The sequence below is a fragment of the Tupaia chinensis genome, unplaced genomic scaffold, assembly GCF_000334495.1.
Source record: "Tupaia chinensis unplaced genomic scaffold, TupChi_1.0 Scaffold144767_1, whole genome shotgun sequence".
NCBI classification, from domain to species: Eukaryota; Metazoa; Chordata; class Mammalia; order Scandentia; family Tupaiidae; genus Tupaia; species Tupaia belangeri.
In genome coordinates, this window is record NW_006204627.1 from 1,993,570 (window position 1) to 2,012,934 (window position 19,365).

Below are 19,365 nucleotides of genomic sequence, written 5' to 3' on the forward strand. Positions count from 1 at the left end.
GCCAGAAATTTTACCAACTTGGTACCCATGTAAGCTAACCTTAATTTCCTTTTTTAAGATGATAATAATTCTGGGAGTGTTACGGTACAATCAGTAATCCAACTCTTTTTTAATGTATATCTTACTCAGAAAACACAGACAAATTTGGATGGCAAAGAGGAAAAGATATGAAGCACTTCAGAAGCACATTTAAATTGCCTTGCCAGTTATAAAATTGTCAGCAATAAATTATTTGTTTAGGAGAATAATCAGATTTCAGGAAAAGAAGAAGCTTACTTATTTCACATATATCAACAGACAGGCTTAATTTGGGCAATACTCCACAGAAAAATTTAATGCAAAAGAATAGTTTATTTATTTATTTATTTTTTTTTGGAGAGGTTTTTGCTAGGGTGCGTGCGCTCGCCAGACAGACAGAGAGATAAAAAGCGAGAAAGCACCCCCCAGGGAGGATGGCCATGCTGCAATTCCTTCTCTTCCATTCTCCTCTTGGGATCTTGGGCACGCACGCACACAGGCCTGGCGTGAGTTTAAGTCACTGGGTCCGGGACGCGAACTGCGGTTAACTACATGGGAGTCCAGCGACATAGCCATTATGCTAACTGCTGGTCCCAGAAGAATAGTTTTTGAAGTAAGTTAACCAATAGACATTTCAGTTTCCCCTTACTCATTCACATAGATTTATCAAATTTAGGGCCAGCCCCTAGTATAGTTGTTAAGCAGTGTGCAGAAGAATGCGAATCTCACATAGTGACCAGGGTTCAAGTCCCAGCCCTGGTGACTTGAAAAGTATGCTGAGCACATGGTCATGGTCCCAGGATCTGGAGAGGATAAAAATTAGAGAAAAATGATTGTGTCATAGCCAGGTCCCATTGGGGAATGCTCTCTCTCTTTCCTCTCTCTCATGTACACATGAACCTTTTGTCATAGAAAACCAAAGAAGTCATGTAAAAAACAAAGAAAAACAGGAGAGAAACCAACTTTATCAGAAAGACAGCAGTGATACTAATTTCCCCTCAGACTGGTATCCCATCTTTGTTCTAAAATAAAATATTCTCATAGAGGCATTCCTTACCACATGAGTATATATGTGTGTATATATATGTATATTCTTCAGATGTTATATTAAACAGTCAATTTTAGGTACATTTCTTGTTTTTTGGCCTGTTAAGAGTGAAAGCTTTGGAGTCAGATAGGATACTAACATGTCCTCCAGATAAGTTGATTATTACAGTTTGCAGAAGTTTATTCTGAGATTTGTATCATGTAAGGTTCATTGAAGGAAACAGAAATGATTCTGGGAATTCTAAGCAAATAGTACTACCAGAAATAAGTGCCTACAAAATCACCAGTTATAGAGAGCTAAATTTACCTTCAGACCAGTGGCAGCGCCAGCAGCGAGTCGGATGTCTATGGAGGTTCCATAGGCGCTGTCCCTGAGCTGAGAGCATCACCCTGTCCCCGAATCCTTCTTTCCCCTGTTTTGTTTTGCATTCCTCTTCCTCTCCCTACCCCCTCCAGTCTGCGACGACTGGCTCTTGACCCTGCTCAGGCCTCGGTGAAGGTGAGGAGCAGAGCCGCCGCCGCGGCCAAACGGTGCGCTCTGAAATGGCCGCTGCCTTGAGCGTCTAAAATGGCGGTCACAGGCGCAGCTGGGGACTGCGGCGCTGCTGTGCAGCCCAGCCGCGGCGAAGACCGTGCTCCATCACCGGTGGAGCTGAAGTAGAGAGATGGTGTTGGGTGCTGAGATTTTTTTTTTTTTTTGGTGCTGAGATGTTTTCAGTGGTCGTTAGTGTAGGCGACCGCCCGGGGACGCGAGACGAGGCCTGAGGCGAGGGTGGCCTGAGACAGAAAGCAATTCCCAGCCCCCAGACGCGGCAGTCCGAAGGCTGCACTCACTTGGGGAGGAGCCGAGGGAAGCTGGCCCAGACCGCACTTCTAGCTGACCCGGAAAAAGCATTTAGGTGCTGGAAGGGGTCCGTGCCCGCCCCCTACCTAGCCTGAGAGCTGGCCTGCGCTTCTGCCCTAAGGATAGGGTTCATTGCTGCAACCGCGTGGGGGGTGAGAATGAAAGGTGGTTGCACCTGTCAGTTCAACTGGAAGAAGAGGCAAAAGATGAGCCCCCAGCCCGCCTTCTCAGGGAGTTTAATAGAAGAAACTTTAGAGTCCAGGGAGTTCAGGTTCTTTGTGCACCATGTATTCAGGCAAAAGCACCTTCTAAAAAGTGAGGATGAGACCCTCCTATCTGAAAACAAAGCTTTCTATTCTCTAGTGTCCTCTGGCAGCAAGTGAGAGGGATCCTAATCTTTTTGGTGAACCAGCAGCTCTGCCAAGTTTAGTGTTGCAAAATCCAAACTGAGGCTTTGGAAGGAGAATCTACTGCTCTTTTGCTCCCTATAAGAGGAGCGTTCAAACTGCTGCCAATTTTGAGATCCTTGACTTTCTAGAACTTGTGATTCCTTTCTCTGCGCAGTCTAACTGCTGGTACCAGATTATTTCAGTTCTTGGGGAATTAAAAGCATAGTTGAGAACACACAAACTGTGACTAGCTGGCACATAGGCTAGTATTCCTCCGTTCTTTACTTAACGGCATGTGTTAACTTAGCAGGTGACTTCATCCCTGTGTCTGTTGATCTCCAAAGTAGGGTGATTATTAGTCCTTTACTCTAGAGTTTGTTTTGAAGATAAAATGAAATAATCCATATGAGGAGTTGAGCACAGTTGCTAGCACATAGATAATAATCACTTAGTAAACATATTACCTTAGATTACTTATTAAAGGGACAAAAATGGTTATAGCAAAAGTTAATTTCCATATATAACTTGGAAAGTAACACATCTATATATAATTCCATTTTAGATTCAGGGCTTAGTTTTAGGGATATTAAGATGAGATTGCACTTTTAATAATTATGTTTGGCTTTTGAAATTAAAAAAAAAAAATTTCTATGAGGCCAGCAGTTGGCATGGTGGTGAAGGCTCTGGACTCCCATATGGCCGACCACAGTTCACAAGCCCCCAGACCTGGTGACTTGCTTTCTCACTTTCTCTCTGGTAAGGTCATGTGACCTATCACAAATTATAAAAATTACAATAAATAAAATAAAGTAATTATTTTAAATAAATTATTTCTATGAAGTCAGTGGGTAGAGGAGCATCTCAAAGCAGTGAAATTGTCAGGGTATTAAATAGGACCAAAACTTTGCCATTTTTACCATGCTAAGCCTCTTCCATTTCAGGTTCAAGATCTGCATTGCAGTAAAAAAATCCCTTGGATTGCCTAGATCTAAAATAAATTTTGATGAATCGTCATCTTAAAGTTTATAGTTCTGCTTGTTGTAGTGTCTAATTTTAACTTTTCTCATTCTAGGCTTTTGTTTACTCGTTACTCCCCTTCCCACCCATTTCTTAATTTTATTCTTTTGAAGAGTCTGCATTTCAAGCTGCCAAGGTGGAGAATGATTGCAGAAGAGAGTACACCTCATTTCAGGTATCTTACTCTCTAGCTGTTAACAGGAGAATCCTTTTGATTCATGATTCAACCTGAGAATACAAAATTTACTCTGTGATCAGATTATAAAATTTAAATCAAAAGTCACTGTTTTGGGATAGACACAATTTATATGCCTTAACCTATAAAATCAATAGTATTCTTTAAAGGTCCTTAAATTTACATTACCCTTTTAATTATGCTGCTTTTAATATATGTAGAATATACCTATTAAAATAAGAGTTTATGTTTTCTTTAGGTCCTATAGTGTAATGGAATGTGGAGTAATTAGTAAAAATATACATTACTTTGGGCCAGCAGGTGACATGAAGGTTAAGGCGGTGGATCCCACATGACCATTTGCATGGTTCAAGTCCTGGACCTAGTGGCTTGAAAATCACGATGGGTGCATGTGTGTACCCCAAATCCCAAAGACTGGAAGAGAAGGGATTGCGGCGTGGCCATCCCCTTTGGGGGGTGATTTCTCACTGTCCCTCACTCTGTCTCCGATGGGCTCATGCTCCCTATAACAAAAACCTAAAATTTTTTTTTTTAAATCAAGCCTGTCTAAATTTGGGTGATATAAACATTTATGTAATATTAAGTTCAGAGAAATAGTACTTAACTCTTGGTCCTTAGTTTATTCTTCAATATTAAGACATAGTATTTAGGATACAGTAGAATTCTGTGTCTTACAAAGTCTTTAAATGTGTATGTATGTTTTAAATGTAATGCATCAGAAGTTGCTAACCCTGAAGGAAAACTTTAGATGTATAGTTGCACCAAAAATAAATACATCTAATGGCAGTAGGCATCAGAAAGCTAAAAGAGCTTCTAAGATCCTAAATACCATGAAATAGAGTTGATAAATTATGACCTTTGTGTGTGTGTGTGTGTGTGTGTGTGTGTGTGTGTGTGTCTGCATAAAATTTTATCAGAACAGGACCAGCAGTTAGCGGAATGGCTATGTCGCTGGACTCCCATGTGGTCGACCGTGGTTCAAATCCCAGCCCCGGTGGCTTAAACTCATGCCAGGCACGTGTGCATGCGTGCCCAAGATATCAAGAGGAAAATGGAGGAGAAGGGATTGTGGTGTGGCCATCCCCCCGGGGGGTGGTTTCTCGCTTTCTGTCTGTCTTTCTGGCAAGCGCACGCACCCTATAGGAAAAACCTCTCCAAAAAAAAAAAAATTACCAAAACATAACTATGTACATTCTTTAACATAGTATCTATGACTGCTGTCATGCCATAACTACAGAATTGATTAGCTGCAACAGAGACTTAAGATCCAAAAACCAAAAACATTTACTATTATAGTCTTTTACAAAAGAATTTTGTCAACCCCTAACTTGGGAAATGATTCCTACAGGTCCCTTCCTTAGAAATATGTTCATCAACTATTCATTATTTCTTAGCCTGGTGATTCTCAAATTGTGTTTTATAGAATATTAATGTTCTCTAAATTAATAAATATTTTGAGAAAAGTTGATTCTAACAATAGTTTTTCTTTTTAGCTTATTTTAACATAAGTTTATTTAAGTTTGACTACTAAACTTATTTCTATAGCTTTTATTTTTATGTGATAATCTACCTTTAAGAAAAGGTGTGCCATACCTGAGAGCACCAGGAAGTCGCACGAGAGATCACCTGATACATGAACGTGTGATGTTCCATCTGCGGGTTGATAGGCAACAGTTACAAATTAACTGATGCATTGGTATATATCATCTCTTTGGTGATTACTCATCTTCTTTGTATCCTGTCTTATAATTTCAACACATTTGTGATACTCAATGTTTATTCTCAATTAGCCATGTTTTGTACTGCAAACTCATTACCCATGGATCTGTTGCTGAAGCAAGGAAGTCTTAAACAAGAAGTAGAATCTTTCTGTTATCAAATTGTGTCTGAATCAAATGATCAAAAGGTTGGAATATTACAAAGTGAAGATGAACAGCTACAGCCTTCAGTTTCTAAAAAATCAGAAAGTGAGCTTTCCAGCGTCAAATTTATGACCAATTCCAACAAACTAGCAACATTTAGTAAGAAACCAAAAAGAAGAAAATATGATGAAAGTTATTTGTCTTTTGGATTTACGTACTTTGGAAATAGAGATGCACCTCATGCTCAGTGTGTATTATGTAAGAAAATTTTATCAAATAGCTCTTTAGCCCCTAGTAAGCTTCGAAGACATTTGGAAACTAAACACGCTGCATATAAAGATAAAGATATAAGCTTTTTCAAGCAACATCTTGATTCACCTGAAAATAATAAACCCCCAACACCTAAAATTGTTAATACAGATAATGAAAGTGCTACAGAGGCATCATACAATGTAAGTTACCATATAGCTCTGAGTGGAGAGGCTCACACTATTGGAGAATTGCTTATCAAACCTTGTGCAAAAGATGTAGTAATGCGGATGTTTGATGAACAATATAGTAAAAAAATAGACGCAGTACAACTATCAAACAGTACCGTTGCACGTCGAATTAAGGATCTAGCTGCTGATATCGAAGAAGAGCTTGTTTGCCGACTGAAAATTTGTGATGGGTTTTCACTGCAACTAGATGAATCAGCTGATGTGTCAGGACTTGCTGTGTTGCTTGTGTTTATTCGTTATAGGTTTAATAAGTCTATAGAGGAAGACCTACTCTTATGTGAATCTTTGCAAAGTAATGCTACTGGTGAAGAAATATTCAACTGCATCAATAGTTTTATGCAGAAACATGAAATTGAATGGGAAAAATGTGTTGATGTTTGTAGTGACGCTTCTAGAGCAGTGGATGGGAAAATTGCTGAGGCTGTCACCTTAATAAAATATGTGGCTCCCGAATGCACCAGTAGTCACTGCCTATTATATAGACATGCACTAGCAGTTAAAATAATGCCTACATCTCTAAAAAATGTGCTAGATCAGGCAGTACACATCATCAATTATATTAAAGGTCGACCACATCAATCCAGACTACTAAAAATTTTATGTGAAGAAATGGGTGCTCAGCACACAGCACTTCTTCTAAATACAGAGGTGAGGTGGCTTTCTCGAGGTAAAGTTCTTGTAAGACTCTTTGAGCTTCGACGTGAACTATTAGTTTTCATGGATTCTGCTTTCCGACTGTCTGATTGTTTAACAAATTCATCTTGGCTGCTAAGACTTGCATATCTTGGAGATATTTTTACAAAATTAAATGAGGTTAATCTGTCAATGCAAGGTAAAAATGTGACCATCTTTACAGTATTTGATAAAATGTCATCATTGTTAAGAAAATTGGAATTTTGGGCCTCATCTGTGGAAGAAGAAAACTTTGACTGTTTTCCCACACTCAGTGACTTTTTGACTGAAATTAATTCTCCAGTTGATAAAGATATTTGTAGTGCCATTGTGCAGCACTTAAGGGGTTTGCACTCTACTCTGCTAAAATATTTTCCTGTGGCAAAAGACAATAATGCTTGGGTTAGAAATCCATTTACAGTAACTGTTAAACCAGCCTCATTAGTAGCACGGGACTATGAGAGCCTGATTGATTTGACATCTGACTCTCAAGTGAAACAAAATTTCAGTGAACTTTCACTAAATGATTTTTGGAGTAGCCTGATTCAGGAATACCCAAGCATTGCAAGGCGTGCAGTTCGTGTACTTCTTCCTTTTGCTACAATGCACCTGTGTGAAACAGGATTTTCATATTATGCTGCAACAAAAACAAAATACAGGAAAAGGCTTGATGCTGCACCTCATATGCGGATCCGCCTTAGCAATATTACACCTAACATTAAGCGAATATGTGATAAAAAGACACAGAAACACTGTTCTCATTAAAATTGAAGGGGTTTGCATGTCTCTTGATAACCAAATGTAAGACGAAAATAAAAGATGGTTTACTTCATTCATCTCTGGTATTTTGGGGTTTTAAATAAAATGATTCAATTATTTATACTTACTAGATTTTAGGAAAGGTAAAGAACCAAAAGTTTAAACCCATACTGTTTCATTGTTGATTTTTCTTTACATTGTCATTTCTAAGGACTTCATTTACTTTGTGGAAATAGAGATGCACCTCACGTTCATTGTGTATTGCATAAGAAGATTTTATCAAATACCTCTTTAGCTCTTAGTAATCTTCAAAGACATTTGGAAACTTAACTGGGAAATGCTGATCCACAAGATAAAATCCCAATTCCTTAATGCCTTCAGGATGTAATCCCTACCAATCTTTCTATTCATCTCTACCTTGCAGCCCTCCAATCCCATGGAACTTCTTGCCATTTCCTAAACATATCACTGTTTTTTGCTTTTGTGTGTCAAAAAACTTCCCTCCCTATCTTGCTTCCTGACAGATGCCTCTTTGCTTTTCAACACTTTGACTTATCTTAGGTACTTTCATTCTATTTTGACCCTGTTTCAGCTTCACATTATTCTACTTTTTATGCCTAAGCTTTGAATTCCTTGGTAGGCTCATGATTCCCAGAGTTATTGGACTGAGTTCTTAGAGGATCTTATCCAACTTGGTGTCAGTTACATTGCAAAGGATTTTAATAACCTAAGGCCTCACTAAAGAATAAAAAATGTTGGTGAAGGTGAATCAGTAAAAATGGGATAAGAGTTTTCTTCCATTCACTGATTGGCATGGTGGCATGTGTACATAATTCTACCCTTTGTTTTTTTGGCCCACTTATTCTGTTAGCTAGAATTTAGTCTGGCCATTTTGCAAAAGTCACTGAAGAATGTCATCTTTTGCTATTCATGCTGAGCTATTGAGGGTGAGGGGAGGAAGCATAAAAAAATTTCAGATACATTTCTTAATTCCTGTATTGTTTATTGAAATTACATGTACTGTAGTCTAAATTGAGACTTTATTCAGAGATGATTAGACTGAGAGTCCTATCACTTTATTCATGGAATACTATGAAAAATTCCAGACTGACTGCTGTCTCTAGGCTCTTTTTTCTGTTTCACATCATCCAACACAGGTCACTAATTCAGTGTTAAATATTTTGTTTTACTCCTACAGTCAAGAGCTATTGTAGGGACCAGCAAATGGCATAGCAGTTATGTCACTGGATTACCACATGGCCAGCCACAATTTAAGTCCCAGACCTGGTGGCTTGAAATTCACGCCAGGCGTTGTGTGTACATTCCCAAGATCCCAGAAGAGGAATGGAGGAGAAAGTGTTGTGGCATGGCCATCCCCCCTGGGGGAGAGAGATTTCTAACTTTCCCTCTCACTGTCTCTGTCTCTCTATCTCCTGTGAGTATATGCACCCTAATGCAAAAACTTTGCAAAACAACCAACCAAAAAAGCTATTGTAGATTAAGCATTACTTATTTCATCTCAATTATGAGTAGGAGTACCTCCCCTCATTAAGACAGAATTGTGGGGACCAGGAGATGGCATAGGGCTTACTTCACTGGACTCCCATATAGTCAACCACAGTTAAGAGTCCCAGACCTAGTGACTTAAACTCACACCAGATTCATGTGCGTATTTGCCCAAAATCCTGAGAGGAGAAGGGGGGTGATTTCTCGCTTTCTCGCTTGTCTCTCCAGCAAGCCCAAAAGCCATATAACAAAAATCTCTCTTGGGAAAAAAAAAAAAAAGACAGAATATAGTAAAATGATGAAGTTCGAGTACCAACTCTACTACCTAACTACCTGTTTAACATAGAGCAATATGAATTTTCTTGAACCTCAGTTATCTCATTTATAAATTATAATTATGCCTCCTTGGAAGAGTTACTGTGAACATTAAATGAGAAAGTATATAAAATAGCTAATAGTGGGTAATCAGAAATTAGGTGTGCAACATTGGGTTGTCAGAAAAGTCATGACATATCTTTCTATGCAAAAATGTGTCATGACTTCTAACAACCCAATATATTCTCTACCTTATCTTACCATGACCAAGCTAAACTTGACTCCATATTTCTAATCTGAGTTTTTGTTTTCTGTGGAGACTCAATAGCTTTCTAGGCCACGGGTCCTTATCTATAAGAGCAAAATGAAGCATTTTTCTAGTGCAGGTTATTTTCCCCTTTGTCACCTTATTAAGCACCTGTTTATCTGTCAGTTATAGTAGATACTTTGTATGCTACCAGTAATCTTTACAACAATCATAGGACCAAGTAATTTTTGGACTTGCCCATGGACACACAATAGGCCGAATTTAATTCACTAACACTTTGTCTGGATCCTGGTATTAAATATACTCCTGTTTGAAAAGTATGTGCAGTGGGAACCAACCATTAGCATAATGGCTATGTCGCTGGACTCCCACGTAATCGACTGCGGTTCGCATCCTGGACCCGGTGGCTTAAAACTCACGCCAGGCGCGTGTGCGTGCGTGCCCAAGATCCCGAAAGGAGAATGGAGGAGAAGGGACTGCAGTGTGACCATCCCCCCTGGGGGGGTGATTTCTCGCTTTCTCTCTCTATGTTTCTGTCTGTCTGGTGAGCACACGTGCCCTATAACGAAAACCTCTCCAAAAAAATAAATAAATAAATAAAAATAAAAAGTATGTGCAGTGCCATAATGTCTGGCTTATACTTCAAGTCTGGTAACTATACTGTGATTTGCTGAGCCTTAGCCCTTGATTAGATCATCAGTCCAGGATGTCAGTCACTTGAAATATGAGGCCTCTTGTATTCTAATTTTTCCCCCAACCACCTCTGAGAGTCTAGATTTCTGCATTTACATCCAAAACCATTAACTGGACCCTGCTTTCTTCTACTAGACCTATTTAATGCTGAGCCTAATTAACTTGGTTCTTGATTCCTGTTTGGCATAACCATCAGTACTAACTAGTGGATACCATGCATGGGTAATGAGGATGGACTTTTTTTTCCCCCCCAGAGATTTTTTTGCTATAGGATGCATGCGCTTGCCGGAGAGAGAGAAAAAGCGAGATCACTCCCCAGGGAGATGGCCATGCTGCAATCCCTTCATTTTCTTGGGATCTTGGGCACAGATACACACATGCTACATGTTATAGTTAACAACTTCTCGATTTCCTAACCCATTCTAGTTAGCGTGACTACATCCCAAAACAGATGATTTTCTTTTATGTTCAAATTCTACTGACCCCTCGGAATTGAGTTCCCATTGTGTAAATCAAAGCAAAGACCATTTTCCAGCTTCTCATTTCTGCATACTGCTAAAAGCCTTTCAATTATCATTCTGCTGGTACTAGAGACTCAGACTTTGATACTAGAGGCTCTATCTGGAGCTAGAGGGAAGTCTCTAACAAACCCTTTCATACAAGAGATAACTCTTAAAGGAAGAAGTGGGTGGTAATCTATTGAATGGAAGAGCTATTTGAGGACTAAAAGACTCTAATGACACCCTCAAATGACAGCTGTCCTTCCTGCCAATGCAAGAAACAGTAAAGATATATCCAACTCAAAAGAGCTTTCCCACTTGTTTTTTCTTTTTTAGATTTTTGCTATAGGGCGCATTTGCTCCACAGAGAGAAAGGGAAAGTGAGAAATCACCCCTGACAGGGATGGCCATGTCATAATCCCTTCTCCACTTTCCTGGGATTTGGGGCATGCATGCACACACCTGGTATGTTTTTCAAGCTGCCTGGTCTGACAAGAACCATGCAGTCAGTCGTGTGGATCTAACACCTTCACCACCTCACCACCTGGTACTTTCCCACTTTTTCAGTTGTTTATTATTATTATTATTATTATTATTATTATTATTATTTAATTTGCTATAGGGCATATGCTCACCAGGGGCCTGGGGAGGGGGAAGTGAGAAACCAAGCCCCCAGGTCCAGTATTCAAACCACAACCTTCCATGTGGGAGTCCAGTGCTTTAACCACCATGCCACCTGCTAGTCCTGACCTTCTCACTCTGAATCCCTGTATTTCAAGTAAATGAAATATCCTTGATTTCTTTATGAGGAGTGTTTCATGTGTCCATCTTGCCCTACTACTACATATATAAATACACTTATTGGAAGCTCTTTATAGCTAAGATTTGAAATAAGTCATTCATGGGACCAGAAGTTGGCATAATGGCTATGTTGCTGGACTCCCATGTAGTCAACCACAGTTCGAGTCCTGGACCTGGTGGCTTAAAATCATGCCAGGCGCATATGCATATGTGCCCAAGATCCTGAGAGGAGAATGGAGGAGAAGGGATTGCAGCGTGGCCATTCCCCTTGTGAGAGGGGGAGGTGATTTCTCACTTTCTGTAAGTGCACAAGCCCTATAGCAAAAACCTCTCAAAAAAAAAAGAAAAGAAATAAATAATTCCTAAAACAGCAAATTTGAGCCCTGCAGGTGGCATGGTGGTTAAGGCACTGGACTCCCACATGGCCAACCATGGTTTGAATCCCAGACCTAGTGGCTTGCTTTCTCTCTGGTCAAATTGAAGAAAAAGAAAGAATTCTTACAAAAAAAAAAAATTTCATCATATAGAAGGTGTTCAGTGAATTGAATTTTCTAGCTTAAAGTGAGGTATTAAGGTGAAATACAATTCATACTGTAATATTACAAAAAGTAGCACCACAATCCTCTCCCTTCAGCCAGCCAAGATAAGTACCCTGTATGTTTATAGCAAACCTGAGACATGAACCAGGAGCTTTCCCATATGGCCTCCAGTATCACAAAGTAATGTCTCTACTGCCTGCATCACAATGGCTGGCCTTAAAACTATTTTGTGCCAGCAGGTGGCTTGGTGGCTAAGGTGCTGGACTCCCACATAGTCGACCATGGTTCATGTCCCAGACCTGGTAGCTTGCTTTCTCATGTTCTCTCTCTCTTTCATGTCCCAGACCTGGTAGCTTGCTTTCTCATTTCCTTCTCGGTCTCTCTTTGGTCAGATTAAAAAATAATAATTGGGACCAGCAGATGGCATAATGGTTATGTCATTGGACTCCCATGTAGTTGACTGCAGTTCAAATCCTGGACCTGGTGGCCTGAAATTCATGCTGGGCACGTATGTGTGCATGCCCAAAATTCTGAGAGGAAAATGGAGGAGAAGGGATTGTGGCATGGTCATCCTTCCTGGGGGGTGATTTCTCACTTTCTGCCTCTCTGACAAGTACATACACCCAATAATAAAAATCTCTAATAATAAATATAGGGGCTGGCAGGTAGCATGGTGGTTAAGAATGCTGGACTTCCACATGGCCAACTGTGGTGCAAGTCCTGAACCTGGAGTCTTTCTCACTTTCTCTCACTCTTGCTCAGTCCCTCTCTGGTCACATTAAAAATTAGATATAATCAAATACCATTTTATTTTTCTTAGGGGAAAACTTGATGATTAATGAATTTTACTTATTAGTACAGGCAAGGACAGTGTCAGATATGTAATTCAAATTAGGAACTAACTTTGGAAATAAATCTGTTTTTCCTTTAATTTGCTGAAGATCCTGATAAAGATGATAGAATTTTTTTTTTTTTTTTTTTTTTTTTTTTAGGTTTTTGGCATAAGGCACATGTGTTTACCAGAGAGGAGAGAGATGGAGAGATACAGAAAGAATGAAAGTTTAAAAGTCACCTTCTACTCAAACTTTCTGGATTATAATCTCCACTGTAAAGCGTATAACTTATTAACCCTTTTAAAATTCTATCATCTTGGGGCCAGCAAATTGCATAGTGGTTAAGGTGCTGGACTCCCACATGGCCAGCCATGGTTTGAGTCCAAGACCCAGAAGATTGAAAATCAAATTTGGGAGCATTCAAAAACTGGTGGTGGTTACCTTTTGTCATAGAAAAATGTACATTCATCAAAGGACTGTGATCTATAAAAATGTCAGAATTTGTTTTGGTTTTATTTTTATTGGGTAAAGAGATGAATGTTGAGTCTCTAAACCTGGTCTAGTAATTCTTTAAGTTGACTACTACCACCATGTCCTTTTGGCTGCCACAGCTCTTCCCCATTCTTCCCCTTTTCCTCTCAGAAGAGGATCCCAGAATTCTTGATGGGTAAAGGAGCAAAGGGACTCCTCTGTAGGAATTTTTCTGTTGGCATTATTTTTTAAACTTCTCCACCTTGTATTACATGATGTCAAGACTTCATATAAAGACATAACCCTTACCTCCCTGCCCACAATATATAGGGGAGCCTTGGTCTGAATGATACAGGACTGATAAGCATAGAATAACAAAATATAATTTTATTCCAAGGCTTTCCTCTTTGCTACTAAAAGATTTTTTTTAAGTTGTTGTCATAGGGTTCATGCACTCAACAGAGAGAAACAGTGAGAGGGAAAGTGAGAAATCACCCCCAGGGGAAGGGGGTGGCCATGCTGCAATCCATTCTCCTGGGATTTTGGGCATGCATTCACACACATGTAGCATGATTTTCAAGCCGCCAGATCTGGGTCTTAAACTATGATCAGCCATGTAGGAGTCCAGCTCCCAACTGTTGGCTCGCTTAAAGGATATTTCAAAAACCACTCTGAATGTTTATTTCTAGAATACATCATAGGTGTTAGGCAGTTAATCCTGCAGTAGGTTATGTAAGCATGTTATAGCTATGGAAGAATCAATTGCCTAATACAGGAAGTACTTTGGATTTTTTAGAACGGAGTCTTTAAAATGTGAAATGTTATTTATTTATTTATTTAGATGTATACATGAAAAGGTTAGACATCCCTTCTTATACTATAAGAAGTAAAAAGTTGCAGTTTATTGTAAAAGCCTCAAGTGCTTTTGGAGTCCTTGAAAGACTTACCTAGATTCATTCGATAATATTTACCATTTTTTTTTCTCTCAAGCAATAGCCTATTTCAAGAGTACCAATGAAGATGACTATAGAATACATTTATCTTAACAACAGTTCACTTTCAGAGACCCACCCAGTTTTTAAATATACATATGGACTATCAAAGAACCACAGTGCAACCGTATACTTGTCATCAGCTAGGTGTCATCAGGAATTAAGCCAGCATCCTTTTTCTGAAAGGGTATGGGGAGGATCTTTTTTTTTTTCCTGACTGTCAAACTATATACCTTATTCTAGAAAACAAACTACTCTCAAGGTTTCATACAAATACAGTATGGAGCACTATATTGTGGGCTTAAAGTTCTGAGTCTTACTTACACTTTCACAATAACTTGACTGCCAGTAAAGAAGTACTTACGTTGTTCCTGCATGCATCAAGTAAATCCTTACATTGTTCCTTTCACCACTAAACTACCTCTTCTATTTTTACTTAGTTTTGTACTCAAGTAAAAAGGTACATTTTCATCAACTAAACTTTATGCCAGAATGTGAGAGATGAACAGAGCTTATGAAAAAAAGGCCTGGAGCTAAAGACAAATTCTGTTACCAGAATCAATGAGGAATTATTTCATGTATGTATGGAGTATTTACCTTGTATCTAGCCAGTCAAATACTATAATACACAACCATGCCTTATAACACACACTCTTGTTGAAATGAACTCAGGAATCAGGACATCAAAGTTAATGGTAAACATTGCATTTCAAAGTCACAAAATAGTAAAAATATTAACCCAGACTAAACATAGGAAACAATGAAATGTTTAAATTCTTATATCAAGTTTTATAGATTATAGAATGGGAAGTAAGCTTCATGGGGTAGATAACTTGCCTTTCTTATACACCTCTGTTATTCTCAGTGCCTAGAATAATGCCTGCTACTAGTTGTTCATTAAGTAAGTGTTGAATAGCATCATGGTAGAGATAGAAAAAGGACTAAGTTTGGCACTCAATTGTGACATTTTCTAGTTATGGAAACTTGGATGAGTCACTTAATTTTCTCTGACCTTCAGTTTCTTCATCTCTCTTAATAATTGTATTTTATTCTGTTTTAGTCATAGCCTTGCTGTGAGAGTCAAATAATCTGATATATGTAAAAATCATTGTATAAATTGTTACTTAGCATTTTTCAAAATCATTTTAATACTGACAATGTTATAGCACATTCTTAGTGGACAGTTAACTTTTTGGTCCTGCACAAGATGCCTTATATATGTTATTTTGTTTAATTATGATAATTATGATATTCTGTGAGTATCATAATGGGGCTATCCACCCCATTCTAGAGATGGGGAAACTAAGGCTCTGTGTTTGTTATCTATTAAATTACAAATTATCCCAAAACTTAATGACTTAAAATGTAGATGTGGGGACCAGCAGATGGTGTAATGGTTATGTCATTGGACTTCATGTAGTCAACTGCGATTTGAGTCCTGGACCCAGCAGCTTCAAACCCTTGCCGGGTGCATGTGTGTGCGTGCCCAAGATCCCAAGAGGAGAATGAAGGAAAAGAGATTGCAGCATGGCCATCCCCCCTGGGAGATGGTTTGGTTTCTGTCTGTGTCTCTCTCTGGCAGGCACATGCCCCTATAGCAAAAATCTCTCTTAAAAATAAATAAATAAATAAATATGTATATATGTATGTGTATATACATATATATACATACATATATACATATTTATATATATATATACATACATATATATATTTATATACCTTACAGTTTTTACAGGTCAGGAATCAGACATAACTTAGCTTCAGACTCTGTTTCAGAGTCTCCATCAGACTATAATGAGGTGTTGGCCAGGGCTGCAGTCATTTCAAGGCTGCAGAGGGATTGATCCACTATTCCAAGCTCACTTCTGTCAGCAAGATTCAGTTTCTCATAGGCTATTGGAAGTTCATTGACACAAGGACCTCTATAGGTTAGCTCACATGAAAGTGAGCAAGTGAGTGAGTACCAATAAACTGAAGTCACAACCTTTTATAACCTAATTTTCGAAATGATTTCCCATCACTTTTGTTATATTCTAGTCATTAAAAGCAAGTCACTAGATTGAACCCATACTCAAGGGCTGGATATTACACAAGGGCATGAATACCAGGAGACAGAGATCATTGCGAGCTATTTTAGACAGCATCTCCCACAGGCTCATGTCGCTCAAGTTGATTATCCAGTTTCACAAAGCTGATGTGTAGCAAACTTGAGATTCCAAGTCACATCTGCCTGACTACAACGCCCACAATGTTTTCATCTTCCAGTGACTACATAGGGATGATGTATGATTAGCATAAACTTGGCTAGAAATGAATCAAGTGTTAAAAACATTTGTTCTTTAGGCTAGAATAAGCTACCTTCATCCTAATTATTTTTCCTAGGATTATTCATCCTAATCATTCTTCACAGACAGGGCAAATTAAACCTTCTTGATCCTGGTAATAAATTCCAAATTTCAGTGACATCAGAACTTTCACTTTTTAAAAAAACACAAAGTTACCTTTTAGCAGACCACCTAAGGAAAACTATCAGTAGATAAACTAGTATTACTAATAGAACTTTGGAGTATCTTTCATTTGTTTATCTATTCACAGCTTTTTGAAGGAGGTCATAGATATTTGTAAATAGCAATAAAGGTGTATATAAGGAGCTGATATGTTTAGAGCAGAAATGCGGTCAAAGAAGTATGAGTCACCTAACAGCCACAGTAGTGCATGCTAGATGCCACTATTCAGAAAGTCAAGGTTACATGGGAGGCCCAGGTTGTATTCATGGCCCACTTTAAAAAGCTAGACATGGTGACACACATGTCTTAGCTACTTGGGAGGGTAAGGTGGAAGGATTTCAATATGGTGAGTCCCTGTCTTAAGCACACACACATACACATACAACAAAATAATTGTGTGTGTGTGTCAAAGAAGAATTCATAAGAAAAAATACTTTGAGTCTGAAATAATGAATCTAAGTTTACCTAGTGACTAAGGCATCAGGTTGTTTAAAAAATAAAAAAAGGAAAGGAAAGAAAGCATGGTCCCAGAACATTTTAAAGATTATTGGAGCCCAAGATTACCAGCAGATTTGGAATATTTAGGATTCTGTATAATTTAGATGACTAGATGAAATTGGCAGAATAAGTCAAAACTTGAAGCTCATAGGTGATAGATACATGTGGTTGGGGTTGGAGAATAGGGTGAGGTCACAGTGTCCAAGAGCAGCCATAAAAGGTAAATGTTAAGGGATGGAATTTAAATCCTCTGGTTGGGTTGGCTTCTCCTGCTTCACTCTATCTTGAGGTACTGTGGAATGGTATTTGCCTCCAGCTAGCTCAGTGACTTTGGAAAGTAGAGGCACTTAACCAGACAAAATTCCAGGTGACTAGAACCAACAAAGAAAGCTCGTTTGATGCCCAGAATATTAGCCACTGATGTATCATGTCCAAAACTCATTTTAACCCCACTACACAATCACTAGAGGAACTATGATAAACAGAGACAGTAACATACACACAGAACAGGGAGTACTAAAATGGGAATAAAATCAAGAACCACCAAATATCCAGAGAATACTAGTACCCTAAAAGGATGACACTAATCAATTAAAAAACTAACATCCAAGCAAGTAGTCACTAGGATAAAGAGAAGTATATAAAAGGTAAATTTTTGGAGAGGTTTTTGCTATAGGGCATATCCACTCGCCAGAAAGACCGAGACAGATAGAGAGACAGAGACAAAGTGAGAAGTCACCCCCCAGGGGGGATGGCCACACTGCAATCCCTTCTCTTCCATTCTCCTCTTGGGATATGGGGCATGCACGCACACACGCCTGGCATGAGTTTAAGCCACCGGGTCAAAGATTTGAACCACAGTCGACTACATGGGAGTCCAATGACACAGCCATTATGCCAACTGCTGGTCCCTGAATGGTAATTACTGGTATTTATTAAGTGCATACTGGGTGTATGTCAAGCATTGTTCTAAGTGTCTTACATGTTTGTTTGTTTGTTTTAATCTTTATACAGAGTGTTCCCAGAGGAATGTGAAAATATTGCATCTGTGAAATGAGAACTATCTTTTATAAAAACAAAAGAACCAGTTAAAGATTGTTGTAATATAAAAACTAAAAGCTGGACTAAACAGCAAATGGACTTTGATGAAGAGAGCAAATTAGCAAAACTGGAAGAATAAGATGAATTATTCAAAAAAAAAAAACAAAGATATTGGGGGAGAGTTATTTAAGAGACTTATGAGATTAATTCAGAGATTCTAACATTTCTTTCATAGTTCCAAAGATAAAGATGAGACAATTTCAGATAGTAAATAACTGAAGAAATGATAGGTGAAAAATTATTGGTATGATTCTAGTATAATTTGTAGATATATTCAGCAACTTGCATTTGAAAAAAATAAACATTATGTAAGGGTATCTTATTTTTTATTGCCAGGCCAGATTGCATCTAAAATTCCATGACTTTTTATGTATTTCTAAATTATACATTATGTTTTTATGATTGCACTGGTTTTGTTAACTTTTTATCTTGAAATAACTTTTTTACACTTATAGTACACCCAGCTTCCCCTAATGTTAACATCTTACACGATCAGATATACTTATCAAACTTAATAAATTAACATAAGTACAATACTGTTAACTAAATTAAAAAATACCTTTTATGCACTAGTACAAAAAAAATAGGAATTATTAACATATAGATATATACAAAATAGTAAAAAGGAGATGCTACAACTGGTCTCAAAGGCCATCATTTACAACAATCTTCTGTAATCACTTTTCCATATTTAGTTTACCAGTGTCCATGATTACCTGAGATTTTTTTTACATAGCATAGTGATCTTCATTCCTGAGAACTTAAGTACTTGGTGATTGGCTTAAAGTGGATGGCTGTAGTCCCCAATTAACTTTTACCACTGTACATGGCAATAATTGGAAACCTAAAGTATCCCCTGGGCTCAAGACATTCTCATTCTTGCTCCCATTTTGTGGTAGCAGTTAAATTTCCCCTAATAACAGGATAAACTATCCCAATTTATATGGTAATTTCTTTTTCCTATTGTCCCAATGACATGAAGCAACCCAATATAATTAATATTTTAAACTTCCAGTTAAGTGTGACCATTCTTG

The 19,365-nt window shown here is 38.3% G+C and overlaps 1 protein-coding gene across 8 annotated transcripts; it reads left to right on the top strand.

Moving 5' to 3' along the window:
- Window positions 1–1,389: 1,389 nt before the first annotated feature.
- ZBED5 (zinc finger BED-type containing 5) lies at window positions 1,390–18,450 on the top strand. 8 transcript variants are annotated; one of them, XM_006167431.2, is made up of 4 exons: window positions 1,390–1,564; window positions 3,371–3,490; window positions 5,057–5,207; window positions 5,302–7,371. In XM_006167431.2, the coding sequence occupies exon 4, from the start codon at window positions 5,304–5,306 to the stop codon at window positions 7,308–7,310; it is 2,007 nt and encodes a 668-aa protein (XP_006167493.1). In that variant the 5' UTR covers window positions 1,390–1,564; window positions 3,371–3,490; window positions 5,057–5,207; window positions 5,302–5,303; the 3' UTR covers window positions 7,311–7,371. The 8 variants fall into 8 exon arrangements, 7 of the variants coding, with proteins under 7 accessions (XP_006167493.1, XP_027623645.1, XP_027623646.1 ...); XR_001369666.2 differs by lacking the exons at window positions 5,057–5,207; window positions 5,302–7,371 and adding an exon at window positions 18,245–18,450; XM_027767844.1 differs by having other exon boundaries at window positions 5,057–7,371.
- The last annotated feature ends 915 nt before the right edge of the window (window positions 18,451–19,365 follow it).

Bases quoted from the DNA above. Each gene is read 5' to 3' on its own strand.
- ZBED5 (XM_027767844.1), top strand. From the start codon at position 5,304: ATGTTTTGTACTGCAAACTCATTACCCATGGATCTGTTGCTGAAGCAA.